This window comes from Bactrocera dorsalis, chromosome 4, assembly GCF_023373825.1.
Source record: "Bactrocera dorsalis isolate Fly_Bdor chromosome 4, ASM2337382v1, whole genome shotgun sequence".
In the NCBI taxonomy this organism is placed as follows: domain Eukaryota; kingdom Metazoa; phylum Arthropoda; class Insecta; order Diptera; family Tephritidae; genus Bactrocera; species Bactrocera dorsalis.
In genome coordinates this window covers 54,764,936-54,784,954 of record NC_064306.1, presented here as the reverse complement: position 1 = coordinate 54,784,954, position 20,019 = coordinate 54,764,936, and the positions used below count along the sequence as shown (strand labels likewise).

At 34.2% G+C, this 20,019-nt stretch overlaps 2 protein-coding genes across 9 annotated transcripts in view; one reads left to right on the top strand and one right to left on the bottom strand.

Moving 5' to 3' along the window:
* Positions 1-3,946: 3,946 nt before the first annotated feature.
* The window catches only part of LOC105228832 (uncharacterized), a 117,334-nt gene continuing 101,261 nt past the window's right edge, over positions 3,947-20,019 (bottom strand). For 5 of the 8 annotated variants that reach the window (XM_049454209.1, XM_049454207.1, XM_049454208.1 and 2 more), the window contains 8 exons: positions 15,547-15,666; positions 14,901-15,460; positions 14,547-14,705; positions 14,033-14,209; positions 13,856-13,969; positions 5,316-5,646; positions 5,055-5,255; positions 3,947-4,955 (listed from right to left, as the gene is read on the bottom strand). In XM_049454209.1, coding sequence (XP_049310166.1) covers positions 4,795-4,955; positions 5,055-5,255; positions 5,316-5,646; positions 13,856-13,969; positions 14,033-14,209; positions 14,547-14,705; positions 14,901-15,460; positions 15,547-15,666 — 1,823 coding nt within the window. In that variant the 3' untranslated portion in view covers positions 3,947-4,794. The remainder of the gene's footprint in view (positions 4,956-5,054; positions 5,256-5,315; positions 5,647-13,855; positions 13,970-14,032; positions 14,210-14,546; positions 14,706-14,900; positions 15,461-15,546; positions 15,667-20,019) is intronic. The other 3 variants (XM_049454212.1, XM_029551358.2, XM_049454211.1) reach the window with 2 other exon arrangements.
* On the top strand, positions 6,714-10,704 carry LOC105228831 (fatty acyl-CoA reductase wat). Its single transcript, XM_011208813.4, has 10 exons — positions 6,714-7,971; positions 8,073-8,200; positions 8,265-8,570; positions 8,630-8,718; positions 8,786-8,895; positions 9,257-9,461; positions 9,532-9,706; positions 9,768-9,958; positions 10,100-10,249; positions 10,308-10,704. Exons 1-10 carry the CDS (start codon positions 7,920-7,922, stop codon positions 10,411-10,413), a joined length of 1,512 nt encoding a protein of 503 aa, XP_011207115.2. The 5' UTR covers positions 6,714-7,919; the 3' UTR covers positions 10,414-10,704.

Below are 20,019 nucleotides of genomic sequence, written 5' to 3'. Positions count from 1 at the left end.
AATCCATGTTCATTATTAGAAGAAATGGTGAACCAATTATCAATTAAGTTGCCTGAATAATTTGAGATATATCGCACCGGCTAACAGATGTACATAGTATAAAGAGAATCATGAGGTCTAAATTATTATAAATATTTCATATATTGACAGATATATCCAGTATACACTCAGCCAATAGCACAGAGATTTAAACATTTTGCTTTTCCTTGTCGCAGTGTTAAAGCAGGATTCCGCGACAAACAAATTCACTATTCTTTTTTCAACTTTTTTGTTCACTTTTCGTATCGAACCACGTTCTGGTAAATCATCGACATATTTAGCCACTATATATCGCTGTATCCACTTCTGTACAAATGCTTTCGACCGACGTGTCAGATACTGATTTAGATCTTGTTCAATTGATGCGCAAGCAACTGCAATTATCTCGGCACTAAGGGCACTTCTTTGTCTCACTGGCACGGGAACATTTTGTATTGTGCCTGTGGATTCAAATTTGTCCACTAGACACTCAATTGTTGATCTGACAAGACGTTTTAGACTCGTTGTTGGATCATATATCTTTCCATGATAAAATGACAATCCTTACAGAAGTAAAATGTCAAAAGAGCGGAAAAAATATGGCGTCGTTTGGTGTCCCTATCGGTATACGTTTGTAGCGTCCCCATTGAAAAACCCAATATTCATAGTAAAGCACATATGTATTTTAAGCAAAATTGTTTCTTTTTTTTATTCAAAATAGATCCCTTTAAGGCGATTTAAGACAGATTAAAGATACCCTCCAACTTTTCGATACTATTTTTGTAGTACGATTCCACTTTTGCCTCAAAATAGGCCTTAGTTTCGGAGATCGCTTCTTCGTTCGGCGAAAACTTCTTCTTCAAATGACCAGCAAACATTTTTCTGAGATCGGAGAAGAGTAATTAGTCGCTGGTGGTCACATCTGAAGAATACGATGGATACGGAAACAGTTCGAAGTACAATTCATAGATGTTTGCCATCGCTTCCACTGACTTGTGCCAAGGTGCATTGTTTCAGTGAAACAGAATTTTCCGTTTCTTCAGATGCGACCGTTTTTTGGCGATTTCATGCTTCAAATAATCTAATAATTAATGATTATAATCACAAGATAATGATCCGACAGCAGTCTGCACACACCTTTTAAACGCTAAGTAATAATAATATGAATTTAATTCCAGGAGCGCCGTCTACCATATGTGTCAGGTCGGAGACTTCGCAATTGACATGTTACAAATAAAATAAATATCTCATAAAAAATAAATAACTTACTTATATTTCTAAAAGAAAACCTATTTCATTATTAATAAGTAAAAACATATTATTTTCTTTAGTTAAAACGTGAGTTTTTGAGGCAAATTGTATAAGGATAAAAAATATAGGCTACGAAACATCATTAAAAGCTTTAAATTTTCAAGCGTAGACAAGAATGTTGGGTTAGAAATTGGCCAAACTTAATAAAGCTAAAAAAACATAATATGTAAATAATAAATGGCAAGCATAATACGATATTTTGTTTTATTTACCATCCAAATGTCAGGCCAAACATAAATAACTATTTACATACAACATATAAAATAATATATAGCACCAATACATAACAGCTTACATAAGTTTGAATTTGAATAAAAATTAGAATTGAACTCAAAAATGTTACGTCTTAATTATGATGACATCAATGTAAGTGCTGTAAGTATATGCTTTTTTAGAAGGTTTTATATTAAAATAAAATACTTTTTAAATTTTAACCTAAATATGCAAAAAATATTTAAAATTGCCTTGTTTTAGTCATTTAATACCAATTTAATAAAATCACTTTCATTCGATGCCAAAATAAACAAAATTGGTAAATTTCTCACCGAATTACTGAAAAAGTTGAAATCTGGTCACTCTGGCGCATTTTACAAAATTTTTCGCTGAAATCACAAACATCGAATTCCACCAGGCGACCAGGACGGCTCGGTAGGTAGCTGCCGCAAAAAAAAAATATTTTCCGTAGCATACCCCCAAGGCGCAAGCCAACATCCTGTCAACTGGTCGGTATAGCAGTGCAACTATGCATTTTATACATTTCAAACATGCATGAATAGCTCATGCGATACTTGATCGATTTTCGTAATTTTACCAGCAAATAAAAGCTTGAACAAGCGAGCAGCGTTTACCGGTGGTTGCTTGCTTTCATCACATATATGGCTCAGGCAAATTATATATTAAAAATGTCATTATAATTTGCTTCATTTTAAAGTATTGCTTTAATTAGTGTCGATGAACTGCTGATTTTCAGCGCAAATCACTTGATTGTGCTAATTTTAAGAAATATCATTGCAAGGTGTCTTCATATGACGTTGAAGTTGTCAAATTGTGCATTTTTGTTGAAAGTGGCACTAGCGAGTTTGCTTTCAAAATATTACTTTCAATTTGGTTTTCTTATTATTGCTGTTGCACTGATTTGCTAGCTGCATGCTTGCTCTTTAATTTGCTGCCCCAACGCACGCAATCGGTGCAAAATTAACGAAGCTATAAGCAATTATTGCTAACTTCCGCTTCTTGCAGTCGCACTTGCGGAAGTCGGCAGCGCAGTGCCCATTGCGCCTTTTGGGTATGCTACACTTGCAGTTAAAAATTTTGCAGCAGCCACTTACTGCGCCACTTTGCGCGCCTGGTGAAAATCGACCAAAATGAAATTCAGCGAAAATAATTTTCTGGCCGCTGGGGTGACCAGATGCGATTTGTGCATGCAGTTGGGTGTGAGTTATAAAAATGCATTTTTGGTGACTGGTGAATGGAATTTTGCCCAAATTTGCTTGTGTCTGCATGTTTTATGGTACATAATTAATTTTTTTGATAAAATTATTATTTTTATTTAAATTTTTTTTAAATAAATTTTTTTAATAAAATTATTAATATAATTTGTTTTATTTTTAATTAATTTTTTTAAATAAAATTTATTTTATATCGACGCCATAACTAACCGAATGAGCTGGTAATTTGCGAAAATGGCTTAGTGACTTAAGAAAAATATGTTATTTACTCACCTTTTCATAACCGTTGAGCATATAATTTTGTTTGTTATATAATTTTCTAATTATATATTTATTTAATAAAAATTGTTTCTATTTTATAGTATATAAACATAATTAAGTTGTGCTTATAGTATCGCCACTTAATTTTGGTTTAACTTATATTTTTCAATTAATTAAAAAATTATATACATAATTAAAAAAAAAAATTGTATAAGAACATAATAAAATTCTGAAAAAAAAATTATAAAAAAAATAATTAGTAAATTCAAAAAAGCAAAAAAAATATTATTTAATTAAAAAATTAAAAAAAAATTATTGAATTAAAAAAGTTAAAAAAAAAAATAATAAAATTAAATAAATTTTTTTATTTTTCTAAATTAAAAAAAAAAGTTAAAATGTTTAAAAACAAAAAATTTTAATTTTTAATTTTTCAAAATTTTTTAAAAAATTATAAATTTTTATTTTTTTTTTAATTTATTAAATTTTACTAAATTATTAAATTTTATTATTTTTTTTTAATTAAATTTAGTAATTTTTTTTTAATTTTTTAAATTAAATAATATTTTTTTTTACTTTTTATTAAATTTAAAAGATTAAAAAAAAACTTAATAAAATTTAATAAATTTTTTAAATTAAAAAAAAAAATAAATTATTTAAAAATTAAAAAAATTAATAAAATTAAAAAAAAAATAATAAAATTATTTTTTAATTAATTATTTTTTTAATTTTTTTTAATTAAAAAAAAATAAAAATAAAAAAAATTAATTTTTTCTGAAAATTAAAAAAAAATGATTAAAAAATATTAATTTTTTTTAAATTTTAAAAAATTTTAAATTTAATTAATTTTTTTTTTAATTTATTAAATATTTTTAATTATGCATTTTTATATATTTTTTAATTTAAACAGATTTTTTTATGTTGAGCAGTTGATTTTAATATTAGATATGGAAGCTTAATATATATATTTTGTATTTGATAACAATTTATGAATACCGTTAATAATTCTTATACATTCAGTTTGAGCATTTGATATGTAAACCTGAGCGTTTATACTTATAGTTCTGTTGAATATTTTTGTTACACTTTTTCTAATTTTTTTTTTGAAGAAAATTATAATTTTCGCCAAGATTTTAATAAAAATAGTATTTTAACACTTAGAAATATTAAATTCTTCAGGTGCTGCGCTTACATATGTTTTTGTAAGATTCATATGTTTTTATGACAGTTTTGCTTATAAGCTTACAACAACAACAATAGTAAAATATGACTAAATTCATTGCACTTTCAACGGCAAGTTGCTAGCAGTTAAAGTAAATTTGAAGATCCTAGTAGGTACATATGTATGTATGTGTGTGTAATTTCTTACTTACGTGTAATTTATAAAATTTACAGTTATGCAGACATACATATGAATATATTACAGATTACATATGTACTACATATTACATAAATATTAAAGGCAGAATTGTTTCCCTATTTTTGTGTTGCGCCGCAAAGGTCACTTCCTGCACAAACATAACTACATATGTATGTGTTTGTATGTGTGTGCATATATACATTGCTATATAGTAAATTACAGCTATTTGCATTTCATACATATAAACATATGTATATACATAGATATACTATACTAACTTATAAAGAAGTCTTAAAAAACCGCTAAGCAAATGAAAAACATTCAAAAAATCGCAGCCAACTTGCTCGGACTGGCAGAAAGCACTTACGTCCGGCTAGGTCTCGGGGACGTGGGACCACATTAACTGCGCGTAACGGTGATCTGCTGTTTCTGCTTAGCCTTGGACTCGAGGTGCCTTTGCAGTGGTGGAATGACGAAGAGCATAAGACCGCTGATGGCGATTGTGATGCCGGCCATGAGGAAGGCGGGCCCATATGAATTGGTGATGTCATACATCCAGCCTGAAATGCAGAAAGAAATATTTTAATAAAAAAATATATTAATAAAGAATAAATTCAAATAAAAATAAAAAATCAAACAAAATATTATATTTGACCTACCGCCAATTGGTGGCCCTATGAATGAGGCGATACCCTGGAAGAGTAGCAGCAAGCCGAAAGCGTTAGTCAGTTTCTCCAAGCCGAGCAGATCGACCAATATCACCGAGGTTAGGCCCACGTAGGCGCCGATGGTGAAACCGAAAGCGGCACAATAAGCAGCGAGCGTATAAAAGCCGCTGCAGAGCGGTGATAGCGCAGTGCCTGCAATTAAATGAATGCTAAAGTCCTACTCAATTTAATAATTTCTTTTTGTGCACTTACAGATGCCGCACACTGTCAGACAGGCATTGTACACCCACAAACGGTTGACCCATGGCTTGTCCGCCAAGTAGCCGAGCACTATGCGACCCACGGTGTTGGCCACACCGATTGTGGCAATCAGGTAACTGGACTGTGCGCTGCTGATGTCGAGCGTTTTGGCTTGGGCCACTATGTAAATGTAGGGCACATTGAAGCCGATGCTGGTGAAGAAGTTCGACAGTGCAAACACCATGAAGACGGCATCTTTTAGCAACGAGAAATTCATCATTTCGACGAAAGTGTCGTGGGTCTCTTGGGAGCAGCTGATGCAGCCGCAACATTTTATTCTTACCTGTAAACAAGATTGTAGAAAATTCGATTAATTCATAACAAATTGATTAATAATGAAAATAAATAACGGGTGATTTTTTTGAGGTTAGGATTTTCATGCATTAGTATTTGACAGATCACGTGGGATTTCAGACATGGTGTCAAAGAGAAAGATGCTCAGTATGCTTTGACATTTCATCATGAATAGACTTACTAATGAGCAACGCTTGCAAATCATTGAATTTTATTACCAAAATCAGTGTTCGGTTCGAAATGTGTTTTATCGACAAATTTTGTTCAGCGATGAGGCTCATTTCTGGTTGAATGGCTACGTAAATAAGCAAAATTGCCGCATTTGGGGTGAAGAGCAACCAGAAGCCGTTCAAGAACTGCCCATGCATCCCGAAAAATGCACTGTTTGGTGTGGTTTGTACGCTGGTGGAATCATTGACCGTATTTTTTCAAAGATGCTGTTGGACGCAACGTTACGGTGAATGGCGATCGCTATCGTTCGATGCTAACAAAGTTTTTGTTGCCAAAAATGGAAGAACTGAACTTGGTTGACATGTGGTTTCAACAAGATGGCGCTACATGCCACACAGCTCGCGATTCTATGGCCATTTTGAGGGAAAACTTCGGACAACAATTCATCTCAAGAAATGGACCCGTAAGTTGGCCACCAAGATCATGCGATTTAACGCCTTTAGACTATTTTTTGTGGGGCTACGTCAAGTCTAAAGTCTACAGAAATAAGCCAGCAACTATTCCAGCTTTGGAAGACAACATTTCCGAAGAAATTCGGGCTATTCCGGCCGAAATGCTCGAAAAAGTTGCCCAAAATTGGACTTTCCGAATGGACCACCTAAGACGCAGCCGCGGTCAACATTTAAATGAAATTATCTTCAAAAAGTAAATGTCATGAACCAATCTAACGTTTCAAATAAAGAACCGATGAGATTTTGCAAATTTTATGCGTTTTTTTTTTAAAAAAAGTTATCAAGCTCTTAAAAAATCACCCTTTATTTCAAAGTAAAGTTTTTCTGCCTTAGATGTTTTTGTAAACAATGCATATAAAAGGTAAAATATTGTATGATAATATATATGAAGTGCATTAATGCTATTAAAACGTTTTTCAAAACTCTCCACTTTTTGGAGACTTGTGGATTTTGGTGAGTAGCAATTAAATGGTATGGTAACTTTTATAATTAAGTATTTTGTAGATTTTGAAACTCTCTACAGGTTTTGGAGACTTTCAAAAATAACTTTTACTTAACAGATCAAAAATATCAAGTTTCCAAACAAATGTTTAATTATTTTTTCTTTTATTAAATGTGTATGTCTGTATTTGTCTTAATATATATTTTTATAATTGAACGTACAAACAGGGCTCTACAAACTGGAGACTTTTGCAACTTTTCGAAACTGAGAAATACTTTTAAAACATTTCATAATACAATTTTACATTAAATTATGTGAATTGTAGACTTTAAAAATCTCTACTCTTTTGGAGACTTTGAAACATTTGTTTTATTAAACTTTTTTTGGTAGTATGTGAAGGTATGTTCAAATTTTGGAGATGTATTTCTAAAATTAAGCTTAAAAACAAATTTTGAAGTTTTTTCTATACATAATTTACATAATGTATGTAAGTAACCCAATTACATACATAAATTATTTCATTCCCATACGGCAAAATATGTTTACATATGCACTCCTTTCTCAATTACACGAAATTGACGCAGCTGACATATTTATTATGCAATTTAAAGGCAACCAAATGTTTAGTATTTTACTATTGCTAATTTATGCCAAAATTATTTAGCTGAAGAAGAATGTACGTCTGTATATAAAAACAAAAAGTCAATTTTTAATTCGCCTAGACTAAAATAAAAACGGAAATAAATAATTTATATGCATGCTATTGGAATTATACCTAAATAAAGACCAACGAAGTTGAATATTACACTTGAACGTGAACCTTCGTACTTTCAAAAAAGCAAAAGCAATACAATTTTATCAGAGATAATGTAAAATATAAAATGCAAATATTTCGAAACGTACGTTGTACGCTTGATTCGGGGTTCGGCAATTACTTTATTCGAAGCTTGAGGGATAGTACTGGTAGAGAGCTCCAAGTGCGTGGTAGTAAGCAGCAAGGAAAGGAAAAATACAAAGTAAAAAACGAATAAGGATACCAAAAAGTATTTCAAGTTGCCACAGGAGCATAGTTAGTAAGCATTTTAGGAATTTTAGACAAGTCTTCGGAAAAGTGGGGAGATAATACAATATTTCAAAATGATACACGAATTCTACAAGGATACGGAGATATTTGTGACTGGCGGCTCGGGTAAGTGAAGAAGCACGAAACAATGTAAACTCGGCTCAAAATGTTTTAAATAAAAATACATTTTTTTTTTATTTAAAAAATACTTAAAACAAATAAACTAGGCGCCGTTGGCAAAGCTTTGATTGAGAAATTGTTACGCTCCTGCGATGTGCGAAAAGTCTACATACTGTTGCGTACCAAGAAGAATCTCAGTGTGGAGCAACGTTTAGAGAAACTAAAGCAGGCGAAGGTTTGCGCATCGTCAATAAGTATATCCAAATAAAGTTTGAATATTCTCCACTCCACTTTCTTAGATCTTCAAAGTATTGCACGCCACGAAGCCACATATATTCGAGCGGCTGATACCGATACCAGGCGATGCAGCATTACCGAAATTGGGTATTTCAGCAGAACATATTGCTCTAATGTCTAACGTTTCGGTCGTTTTTCATTGCGCGGCGACTGTGCGCTTTGATGAACCGTTACCCGTTGCTTTGAAGCTAAATGTGGGCGCCACTTATGAGGCTTTGCTGTTCGCTGAGCAGCTGAAGAACTTGAAAATGTTCATGCATGTCTCAACGTTCTACAGCAATCCCTACTTGAAGCGCGTCGAACCGAAGGTATGTGGTGGGTTAAAGGTTGCACGTAGGATGAGTGAGCGTACTTTTTACATTTTCAGCTTTACGATTCACCGTTAGATTGGCGTATGTGCTTGAAACTCTTGCAGGATGATAGCAAGCGAGATACTTTGGATTATTTAACAAAGAAGTAGGTTTTCTTGAGAATGTTAAACTTTATGGAAGCCTTTTTTTGTTGTAAATGCATTTCATTCTAGGCTTACAGTTGGCTTCCCGAACACTTACACTTTCACGAAGAATCTCGCCGAGAGTGTGGTCAATGACTTTCGCGAACGTTTGCCGGTTGCTATATATAGACCGTCTATAGGTGAGGCATTGACTTTAAAATAAATACGAAGTATGTGCGTAAGCTTAATATTTATCGATTAATCGAATAATGATAACTTCGGAATTTGTATATATTGGTTCAGGAAATCGACTAGTTAAATAAGAGATTATTTTTTCATATTTTTTACTAAATTGAGATTTATGTTAGATGGATAGTAATTATCTGTTTCAAAGGCACCAAATGCCCAATATTTACCATTAGTATAGTATATGTTCACTATTATCGCCTTTATGACTACTAATTATCGAAAGTAATTGATTTTTCTTCGATAAAATCATCTCGATAAAAAACAAAAAAAAATTTACAAAATATTATTTTTTACAAAAAATAAAAATTATAGTGCTTCATGCCCTCTCCGAACCCATACCCGGTTATCCACCGACCTTGATGGGTGCTATGGGTCTCTTCGTACTCGTTGGCGCTGGCATACTAAAAACAGTCTTCTTATCGTTTTCAACACGTTTTGACATCACACCACAAGATATCGGCATCAAAACAATGCTGTACTATGCCGCACGCGCCGGCAACGAATATGCGCAGAAAAAGTAATTTCGAAAAAATTCAAAAAAAAAAAATTAAGAAAACCCAACCTAAAACCCAAACTATATTTTACAGAACAATTGCTGAAGCGCCCATTTATATGTCCTCATCATCGAAACTGTCAAGTCACACCTTCTTTCAGATGTGCCAGGTTATGGAAGGTGGCCTGTGGTATGAGGCGGCGTTTGAAAAGAATTTCATGTTGCCCACTTGTCATTACACGGATAGTCGTTTTGTCTACAAATTTTTGGTATGAAAAGGGTATACATATTTATGTACGTTTATATATTTTTTGAATGCTCTATATCTAGGTATTCACCAAGCAAATACTGCCTGCTTTGCTGGCGGACGGTCTAATCATGCTTACTGGACGCAAACCGGTACTTATGGGTATTGTACGTAAGGCGTATATCTCTTTAGAGGTTATGAAACCATTTCTCTTCAACACCTACGATAGTCCGGGCATGACACATATAGAAGAGATGACGGAGGCAACGAAGGGGTAAGTTTGGGCGGAGGTATAAGGTAGAAAAAACAGATCGTATTTCTAAAAACAAATCCAATATTTAATACCTAAGTGCTATATTTGTGGTGTTGTGCTTTCAAAAATTTTCTGTTTCCTATTGTCAACCTTCACTTGTAGCACCGAATTCGATCTTTTGCCCGATATCACGCGTGCCAAAACCGACGAGGGACTTCTTGACATTTGTACTACTATGATTTTTTCGATTCGTGAACACTTGCTCAATGAGAATCCAAATACCATTCCGATTGCGCAGAAGAGATTGAGAATGTAAGTCGTTAATTATTGCTTGTATTTTGATAGGACCTCCTGATTTTTTCTCTTCCAGCAAGCGTTGGGTATATAATATTCTGCGTGCAATTATAGTCTACTACATTTTGCGATGGCTTTATGGCTTTTTGCTCAATTATATTGAAGGACCTACTGCACAATAAGTATTTGACATCAGTTACTAAAGTATCTAAAGACTCTTGCGTACTTGTATAACATACATTAACTTATATATGACTTTTGGAATCATTTTTACCTCTATGAAGACTAAATTTTATATTTTTTGGGGTGTTTGCATCTCGTTATTGATTTCTTTTAGTGCAAATTACTTTATTATTAAAAGATTAAATTTTGTAAAAAAAAGTCTTAAATTTATAGTTATAAAATTTTCGTAATAATTAGTAAATAATTGTTTTCTAAATGACTTATGAGGAATGATTTTTATAGCACTGCTGGTAGTTAGTCAAAATAAAAAAAAAACTGGTAGAAAAATATTAAATAATTATATAAAAAATTATGCACATTAATTTTTAGTATACTTTTTAAGATATAAAAAAAATAAAAAATAAATATTTGGGATAACGCAGCTTATAAATACACTGGTAAGAATGGAAATAAGCGAAATTTTGATGAGTTCAAGAAGTTTTTGTAATACATCATATCCACCTAAAAGAGTTTTTGGAATTCACAAAGGATTGTCCTTAGGAATCGAAGTGTGATCGCAATCTTTGAGAATTAGCAATGGTATCTAACATATACTATAAAAAGGTAATAAAATACCTCAAGTAAATGTTATTTAAAAAAAAGTGCTTACGAAAAGTGTTTCGAGGGCTGGAAAAATCGTTAACATAAGTGTATTACATCTGGTGGGGCTTACTTTAAAGGCGACAACATAAATATTGACTAATAACTAAAATTGTTTAAGTTGAATTTATAATTTCCAGGTACTTTTTTGTCACAAAATATTTTAACCATTTTTGAAATTTCCTCTGGAATATATATAATAAGTTGCTACCCGAAATATAAATAAAGGCTATTTCAAATTTACGCAACGATTTAAATAAAATCGACAGCTGACAGTTTAGGCTTTGTAGAAATCAGCCGGTTCAGATAGAACAACGTGTCTTCACTGTTGAACAATATTTCAAAAATAATGAAAGCTTTTGATACAAAATATGGTGGGAATAGTGTTTTAATTTCGTCAACTATAAAAAACTAGCGGCAAATTTAAGTCTAGCGTTAATTTTTGGACACCCTGTATGATATGAGACATTGAACTATATACGTACTACCTACTTTTGGAATATGAATCCAGCATGATGTTAGTGTTGATATTTGTATTCATAGGGACCTAGAACGTTTCCTTCTACTTGAATATTTTGGAAACTGTAAGAACACGGAAAAGTTCTATCGTAATTTTGGATAGTTAAAATGGGGTTTTTACGAGTTTTGAAAAGTTCCTAGTATCCTCTTTTGATAAATATACATATTTATAATGAATTATAGAAGAACGCCCATTGTTACTCGTTAAAGACAAATATAATTTTTACTCTCAAATAAACATATATAATGAAGAGATGGTAGAAGAAAACGGAAGAAAAAGTATAAGTAGGAGTGTGAATTGCTCCATTATTAGATATTTTGGAAGATATACATTTCTAACAATATTTCTTAACCGACGCAATCAGGTGCGGATCATTGTGAATGAAAACTCATAGCTTGTTGACAGATTTTTGTTCCACAATGCGAAGATAAGTGGAAAGTTCTTTACAGTGGGAGGTATAATCTCCACAATTGCCAATCCTGGAATAAAATGATCTCTCCTATGTGATTTAGGGATAAACTTGACTCGATGGAGGCGATCTTGTATCTCATGCCCATAGCATACTGAAATTATGAAGGGATCACTTCTCCAGCCTGCTGAATGGCAATGAAAGCATAACGCCAGGAGAAGGCGAACCCGATTCCCTAATCGATGACAATGGAGCAGATGTTCCATTGCCGGACCTTGAAAAAGTGCGAATAACTATTATCCGTCAGAAGAACAGCAAAGCGGCGGGGTTCGATGGATTGCCGAACGAGATATTCTCATACAGTGGCGAAGATACTTTCGTCGATTTCAAAGCTGCTTTCGACAGCACGTAAAGGAGTTGCCTTTATGGCGCGATGTCTGAATTTGGTATATCCGCAAAACAAATACGGCTGTGTAAACTGACGTTGAGCAGTTTCAGTTTGATACCAAATAAGGTTTCAGACAAGGCGACTCCCTATCGTGCGACTTCATCAATCTGCTCTTGGAGAAAATGAATCACAGATCTCAATAAAGAAATTACAATCTTCTATAAGAGTGTACGGCGATGTTATTGATACCATTGGCCTCAACAACCGTGCCGTTGGATTAGGAATCAAACGAAATGAGTCTGGTAGTGAACGATGGCAAGGCGAAATATCTCCTGTCATCAAACAAACAGTGGTCGCACTCGCGACTATAATTCCACGTCACTGTTGACTGTCATAACTTCGAAGTCGTGGATAATTTCGTCTGCTGGTTACAAGTATTAACATCAACAATACTGTCAGACTGAAATGCAACGTAGAATTAATTTATTTAATAATTGAGAAGTAAAGTCCCCTCTCTCGACGAACAAAAACCAAACTCTACAAGTCACTCATAATTCCCGTCCTGCTATATGGTGCAAAGGCATGGACGATGTCAATAACGGATGAGTCGACGTTGCGAGTTTTGAGAGAAATATTCTGCGGATTTATGGCTCTTTGCGCATTGGCAACGACGAATATATCAGTCGATGGATCGATAAGCTGTACGAGATATACGACGACATTGACATAGTTTGGCTAATTAAGAGACAGCGCCTAAGCTGGCTAGGTTATGTCGCTCGTATGGACGAAAACGCTCTAGCTCTGAAAGTATTCGACGCAGTATCCGCCGGAAAAAACAGAGGAAGACCTCTACTCCGTTGAAAAGACCAGGTGGAGAAGGGCTTGGCTACACTTTCTAACGAAAAGGAAGAACGACTGGCGCGCCTTTATAAACTCGGCTTTAAACACGTAAGCGGTGTCCACTCCAACAGAAAAGAAGAAGCACGTTGAGTATTAACCAGAATTAAAACAATTTTTTTGGGAGAATATACAACCTCATCGCTGAAAATTCTACTGGGTGATATACGATTTTTTAAAAAGTGGCAAGGAATTTGTAAGTGAACGTCAAAGATCAAAAATAAAAATTATAAAAATAAAAAAAAGATAATGAAATAATATAAATTTCTTTAAAATTAGAAATATTTACATAAAAAAGAGTTTCAAAGAAATTATAATAGTGAAATGTTTCCGTTCAGCATCGGTCTATCTTGGGAAACGCCCATCTACGTGCGAATCGTGATCATATTTATCTTACTACAATTACTGGGACTGTTCTCTTTTCTACTAAGGAATTACGTGCAAGAGTATTCTTATAAGTTTTGGCTACCAGATTGAATTAATAAATTTACTATAACCAGTAAAAATGTAAAAGTCTCTTATGTGTCGAAATATTTATGTAAATGCTAATATAAACTAAATAAAAGCATTATACGGATTGCTACTCACATCATTTTGACTGCCGCGCACACTGTGGCGCACCGAACCATAACGCTTCATCATGCCGGTGCTAGAAAGATCTTGACGTGAGGCTGTATACTCCGGTATGTTGAGGATGGAGCCCTAGAAGCATAAAAACAATTATGTAAATAATATCATACAAGAGTGTTTAGTGTATGTGCCTACCTGATACAAGATATCCGGCCGATACATGGTGCCACTGCCCCAATTCTCATGCGGTGGCGTCAACTGATCTAAATGCGGCTGACTGCGATGACGCACCATATCCGTGCTGCTCGTGCTTTGTGTGATTGTTGAAGCTGCGATCTTGCCATTAGCGCCATTGCTCACAGCCTGATTGTTCTAGTGTCACACATGTATATGAAGAAGAGCAGAGAGTTAGTTTCTAGCCACAATAAGCGCGTGATAAACAAAAAGGAAAAGAAACAAACGTCAAGTGGGGATATAGAGAAAACACAACAAACACATGGGTTGGAGGGTGGGGAGTGTTAGCATTTGGATAAATAGATATATGCGTACTAGACCCCCTTAAGGGTGCAAGCTTTGCTTGTGGGTGAGGTTTTCATAAAGATATCACAGCGTGCTTGGATGGCGTGCAGAGAGAAAGAGAGGTTGTACGATTATGTATATTTGTTTGTATTAATTTGTAAATTGCGAGCGTGCTGGGTGGGGCACATACATTTGTATATAACAGGAGTGCAGTAAGGTCTGTTTCGATTGTTTGGGAATCAGCGTTAAGTGTTGGGAACGAACTACATTTTACTTGCGCTAACAGCATGGTCAAGTCGAGCGAGAGCATCCGGCAATGCGCCAACGAGGGACGCAGCTGCTGTCGCAACTGAGTGTGTTTATGTGGTTATGTTGTTGTTGTTGTGAGTTGGAGACGCGCGCACGCGCACCGTAAACGACGAGAATAGAATAGAAACCAATTAGAATAATATGTAGAGAAATTTTCTTAAAAAGTAAACTGAAACCACTAAATTTACCGACAATCAAAAATTTAGAAATATTTTTAACTCCCTCACACACTTACATTGTTGCTATTGAAGCCGTGTCCCACGCTGTTCGAGCGACACAAAGCCGCGTCGGCACGTTGCGGCAACTGTAAATATTGATCACCCTCCGGTTTGCCCGACTTCAATGGCTTCAGCTCAGCAATTGTTGTATTATTGTCGATAATATCACCTTTCTGCGCTTTCGAAGGTTTTGGCGGTTCCAAGGGTCGGAAGAGCGCACCGAATAGTATACAATTCAGCACAATACCGCCGATGATGAGCATAGCGCCACGCCAACCGAACGAACCGATCAGATGTTCGGTGAGCGGCGCAAATACGAATGTACCGAAACCGGAACCACACACGGCAATGCCGGTGGCAAGCGAACGTCTCGCCTCAAACCACGTCGTCACACTTACAATGGCTGGCAGATAGATGAGACCCAGTCCGAAACCTGTGCCAATACCAATTGTAAATATGAGTGTGAGCACATTCTGCGCGAAGATACTGGCCACAATGCAGGCGGCGGCAAATATTGCGCCGGCTATGGTGACCGCTCGGCAGCCGTAGCGATTGACAAACGATGACGAGATGGGACCTGTGAATCAAGGAAACATATTAATATATAGGGAATATAATACATTTTCTTCTAAATTTCGGAAAGTTTAGTATAACAGTACTCACCTGACGCATATGTAACGCCCACCATAATGGACACGATCCAGGCCGTATAGCCTGAACCTTCATTGAAGTAGGTAAGGAACTCATCATAAAAGAGACCAAACGAATATGTCATGCCATCGGCTGTAAGAAAAAAGGGAATTTGAAAGGTAAAATATTAGTTTATATAATATAATAAAGCTGCAAAAGACTTCATATAAGATTCCAGTAAAAAAATGTAAACTGAATCAGCTGTAAGACCATCAATATTAGACTGCAACGACATCTATTGACAAAAAGAAAAGAGTTTTTCGACTACCTAATATTAAGGAGTGATCTGCCATTTTACAGTACTTTGAAGATGTGGTCTCTCAACGGCTACTCAATACGAGACCCGTTGAGTACGATCGTTGCTTTTTACCAAGCTCCAGATTGCTATAGAATTAACAATTATCCGAAAATATCAAAAAAAAAATCCACAAAATAATTTTAAACGACAGTAAAGTGAAGATTTTACTCTAAAGATACCGACTGAATGTGTTCTTCATATCATTCACCATACAAGAAAGCTCTGGGCAAAGTGGGTTCAGTTTTGACCAAAAACGACGAATTGCTGATTCGGTGCAATATTTCGAGATGTCGAAGCTTAAAAAAAAAACAAATTTTTATGTCGATATATGACGATGAATGAGACATGACTCCATCATTTCACTCCGAAGTATAATCGACAGTCTTCCGATTGAACTTCATATGATGAACCCGCTTCAAAGCGTGGAAAAACGCCACTCAGTTATGCCGTCTGTATTATTATTTACTGACTACGAGGTTTGACAATTAAGTAATGAGACTGAGTTTATTGCCGCGCTTGTGGTAAACTTATGACCTTGAAATTCCCTTTTTTTCGGCATCCCTCCCCTCTCTATTGATATATGTACCATCGCTCTAGCTTGTTTAGTTCGCCTGCTGCGTCAAGTTGAGTAGACGTGTGATTGTAGTGGTCGTCACGAAAATGGAAAAACGAAATCAAGAGCAACGCGTCACAATAAAATTTTGCGCCTCATTGGGCGAAACAGCTTCGGAAACGTACCCCTAAAATTGTAAGAGTGTATGGTGATAGTGCTCTTAGTCGTGCCCAGGTGTTTCGATGGCACAAAGCGTTTAAGGAGGGGCGTGAAAGCGTGGAAGACGAGGCGCGGAGTGGGAGACCAGAAATCGGTGGTCAAAGAAACTCATTTTGAGTCGATTACGGACATCCAGGCGGTCGTGACGAGGGTACTTGCGGACATCCAAGTCGAAGCGTTCCAGAAATGTTACGAAGCATGGAAAACGCGCTGGAATCCCTGTATAGCTGTCCAGGGAGACTACTTTGAAGGGGATGTCAGAGTTGTAGAATAATTTTCAAATATACGGTTTTTATGGAATCAGTCTCATTACTTAATTGTCATATCTCGTATCTTCAAAAAGAAAGAACTAGCGTTATTAGACCGCTTGAAAGACGGAAACAGCAAAAAAACGTGTTACAAGTCAGTGAAAATGATGGAAAAATTATGAACTATGAATTGGGTTTCGAATTGCTTCCGCATTCACCGTATGTATTCTCCACGTCTGACCCCTGCGACTATTTCCTGCTCTAGATCTCAAAAGAATGCTCGCTGGGAAGAAATCCCCGTCGTCGAATGAACACAATAAATGTTGTTAGGGTTTAAAAAATTATGAACTTTTAATTTGCCAAAAATATAGAATTAAAATTTTCAAACAAAAATTCAACCAATAAAATTTTATTTATATGTTAATTGTTTAATAATGATCTATATATAGCCTACTCCTATTGACCTTAAGCCGGCAGTACCTGAGAATGGACTTGACAACGGATGATGAAATAAACAAACGATCTTGAAGTATTGTAACCAGTTTTCTGCGGTTTTTTCAATTGTTTCGTTTTCAAGCAGGAACTTTTTAATTGGCAGCTTTTACGACATTATAAAAAAATATAAACAAATATAATATAAACCTTTGAACTCAAAACAAATCAATTAAAATATTTAGTTGTCAGTAGATTGGAGCACTTCAGATTTCGACAAAAATTAAATTTTTTTACGAAGTCTTTATGTTAAAAAAACCACAGAAACAAAACACTTGAACAGTGAAAGCGGTCAAGTGCTACTTGAATTGTATGTACATATTTAAATATATTTTTTTTTTTTTTTAGTTTAAAATTAGCACAAATAATTGCGTTGAGGGATATATTTGAAGTTATATTTTTTTATATTTTATATTTTTACTTATGACATGTGATAATATTTTTATTTTTTAATTTATGTTTATTTTAAAAAGAAATATAGAAACAGTTACACCCCTAATATGTGAATTTAAATGTGTGATGTGATAAATCCATTTGCCAGTATTTATTGTACTTAACGATTTGTTATCGCGTGACACATATCTTGCACGCGACTTATCACTTGTCTGTATGTATCGACATTATAGTTACTTATCATGTTCATTACGAGTAGCATATTTGTTTCTAACTGTTAATAGTTCAAGAAGGTTTTAGTGGCGGAAATGATAATTTATGTTATCAATTCACACAAAGTTTTGTTATTACAAATATGTATTGAGCGAGTGTGGGCTTTAGAGCGGGTCTATTTACGGGGAGCCAAAAAAATAGGAAAATCGCGTATGTGAGAAATGTTCTAGGCATCATTCTGAACGACTAAGAGTCTATAACCAGTTTCGAGCCAGCGGATTTTAAGGCGAACTGTTTCAGGGATCATGAAATTTTGTTCGCCAGTTTTTGAGATATCTGCATGAAATTTAATACGTAGTTGTATTTTGATATTCTTTTGATCATTTGTCGGAATCTGCCGGATCGGACAACTATATGACATATTTCTCATACAACAGATTATTCAGATTTTTTAAATTTCGTCTTAAAAACGCGGGCTCAGAACTAGTTTCTGACCCATAGTCTGCTAGTCAAAGTTTTTCAGCACATGTTCCGTATACGCGATTTTATGATTTTATGTCAAAAATCGACCCGCTCTAGTGTACATTGTTTCCAATTCAATAATTGTTGACACTTGATAGTTGCTGAAATGATCCTAACTAATGCTTCATGCTGGAAACTTTTGATATTATTATCGATTGATATCAAAAGTTATGAAACTTTTGTTTACATATATTAGAAAATATGTTACTTAGCTGATCAAACAAGAAGATATTGTGAAAGAGCGTGAGATATTGAGACAAATCGCGAGTATTGAGAGTTCGGAGGGAAATTTTTAATAAGAGGTTTTTTACAAAAATGTATTAGTATTATAAAAACAGTTGTTTTTATTTTGATTATCATACTAATTATTAAAAAGAAATAGTTATTTAGAGCTAGCAGAGAAATTTGTATTTTTTAAAGCTTGTTAATTTGATGACGTAATCGTCTGACTTCAATTAGTGTTCATAAATTACTTTTGTTTTGACCATTTGGTTTGTGTATTTCAACTTAATTATTTACAACACCTGGTGTCCATAGTTTTACAGATACGTTAAAATGTTTGTGACTAATATTCCTTGAAGGTTTGATTACCTATCAATTGATAAGTGAAGATTTTTGTACTAGAATATATATTTTTGAATTAATACAACGGTAACAACAATAATTATGAGTTTAAAATTTCATTTTCTTATCAAAATGGGCGATTTAGTGACTTAATTATAGCACAAATATTAGACAAGTAATTGTCAATTTAAATTTCAAAGATATTAATTTGGTATTAAGATCAATCGGGAAACGATTTTGGAGGATAAGTTTTGACAGTTAAAATTTTCAACAGGCTATAAAAAATATTTTAAAAACCAATTTATTAAAAAATTTTTTTTTAGTCTTCTTTAGTGCTGCCAAATTACACTGGATATCGCTATAATCATAAATCGTTGGACAATAAAACAATTAAATTTATTTTCCTGTTCTCATTGACACACTTAACTGGAAATTGCAATCAGTCGCGCGATAGAAAAAATAATATGAACGAAGGCTAATAAGCAAAGCATGTCAAAGCGCCTAACTAGTGCATGTAAACAAATGATTACACATGAGTAAGAGGATTAACTAAGCGATTACAGCTCAATAGCTTTGCTAAGACAAAGTTAGTGCGAAAAGTAAATAAGCATTGAGACGATGAAGTCAATTGAATAAATACAAATATTTGTATATATATAAGTCAACATACTTGTAACTCGCTATTCTATTGTTTACATTTTGTAAACATTTTATAGATATCTTTTGGTTCACTTCTATTTACTTAAGGCAACGAAATGACATATAACACAAGTAGTTACTCATACGCACTGGCTTTATGGAAGATGCCGTAAGTTTAAAGCATATGAATCAAAAAGTTAAAATAACTGCTGGATGAAACTCTTTCTTGTTCACTTCTACAGTTCTGAAGTACTCATTTTGCTTGCGTCTTGATATGATACAGACAACAGCTGGCAATATTTACT

Coding starts and splice junctions, on each gene's coding strand:
- LOC105228831 (XM_011208813.4), top strand. CDS start 7,920: ATGATACACGAATTCTACAAGGATACGGAGATATTTGTGACTGGCGGC. Junction 8,571..8,629: donor TGAAGCGCGTCGAACCGAAG/GTATGTGGTGGG, acceptor TTACATTTTCAG/CTTTACGATTCACCGTTAGA. Junction 9,959..10,099: donor ATGACGGAGGCAACGAAGGG/GTAAGTTTGGGC, acceptor CTTCACTTGTAG/CACCGAATTCGATCTTTTGC.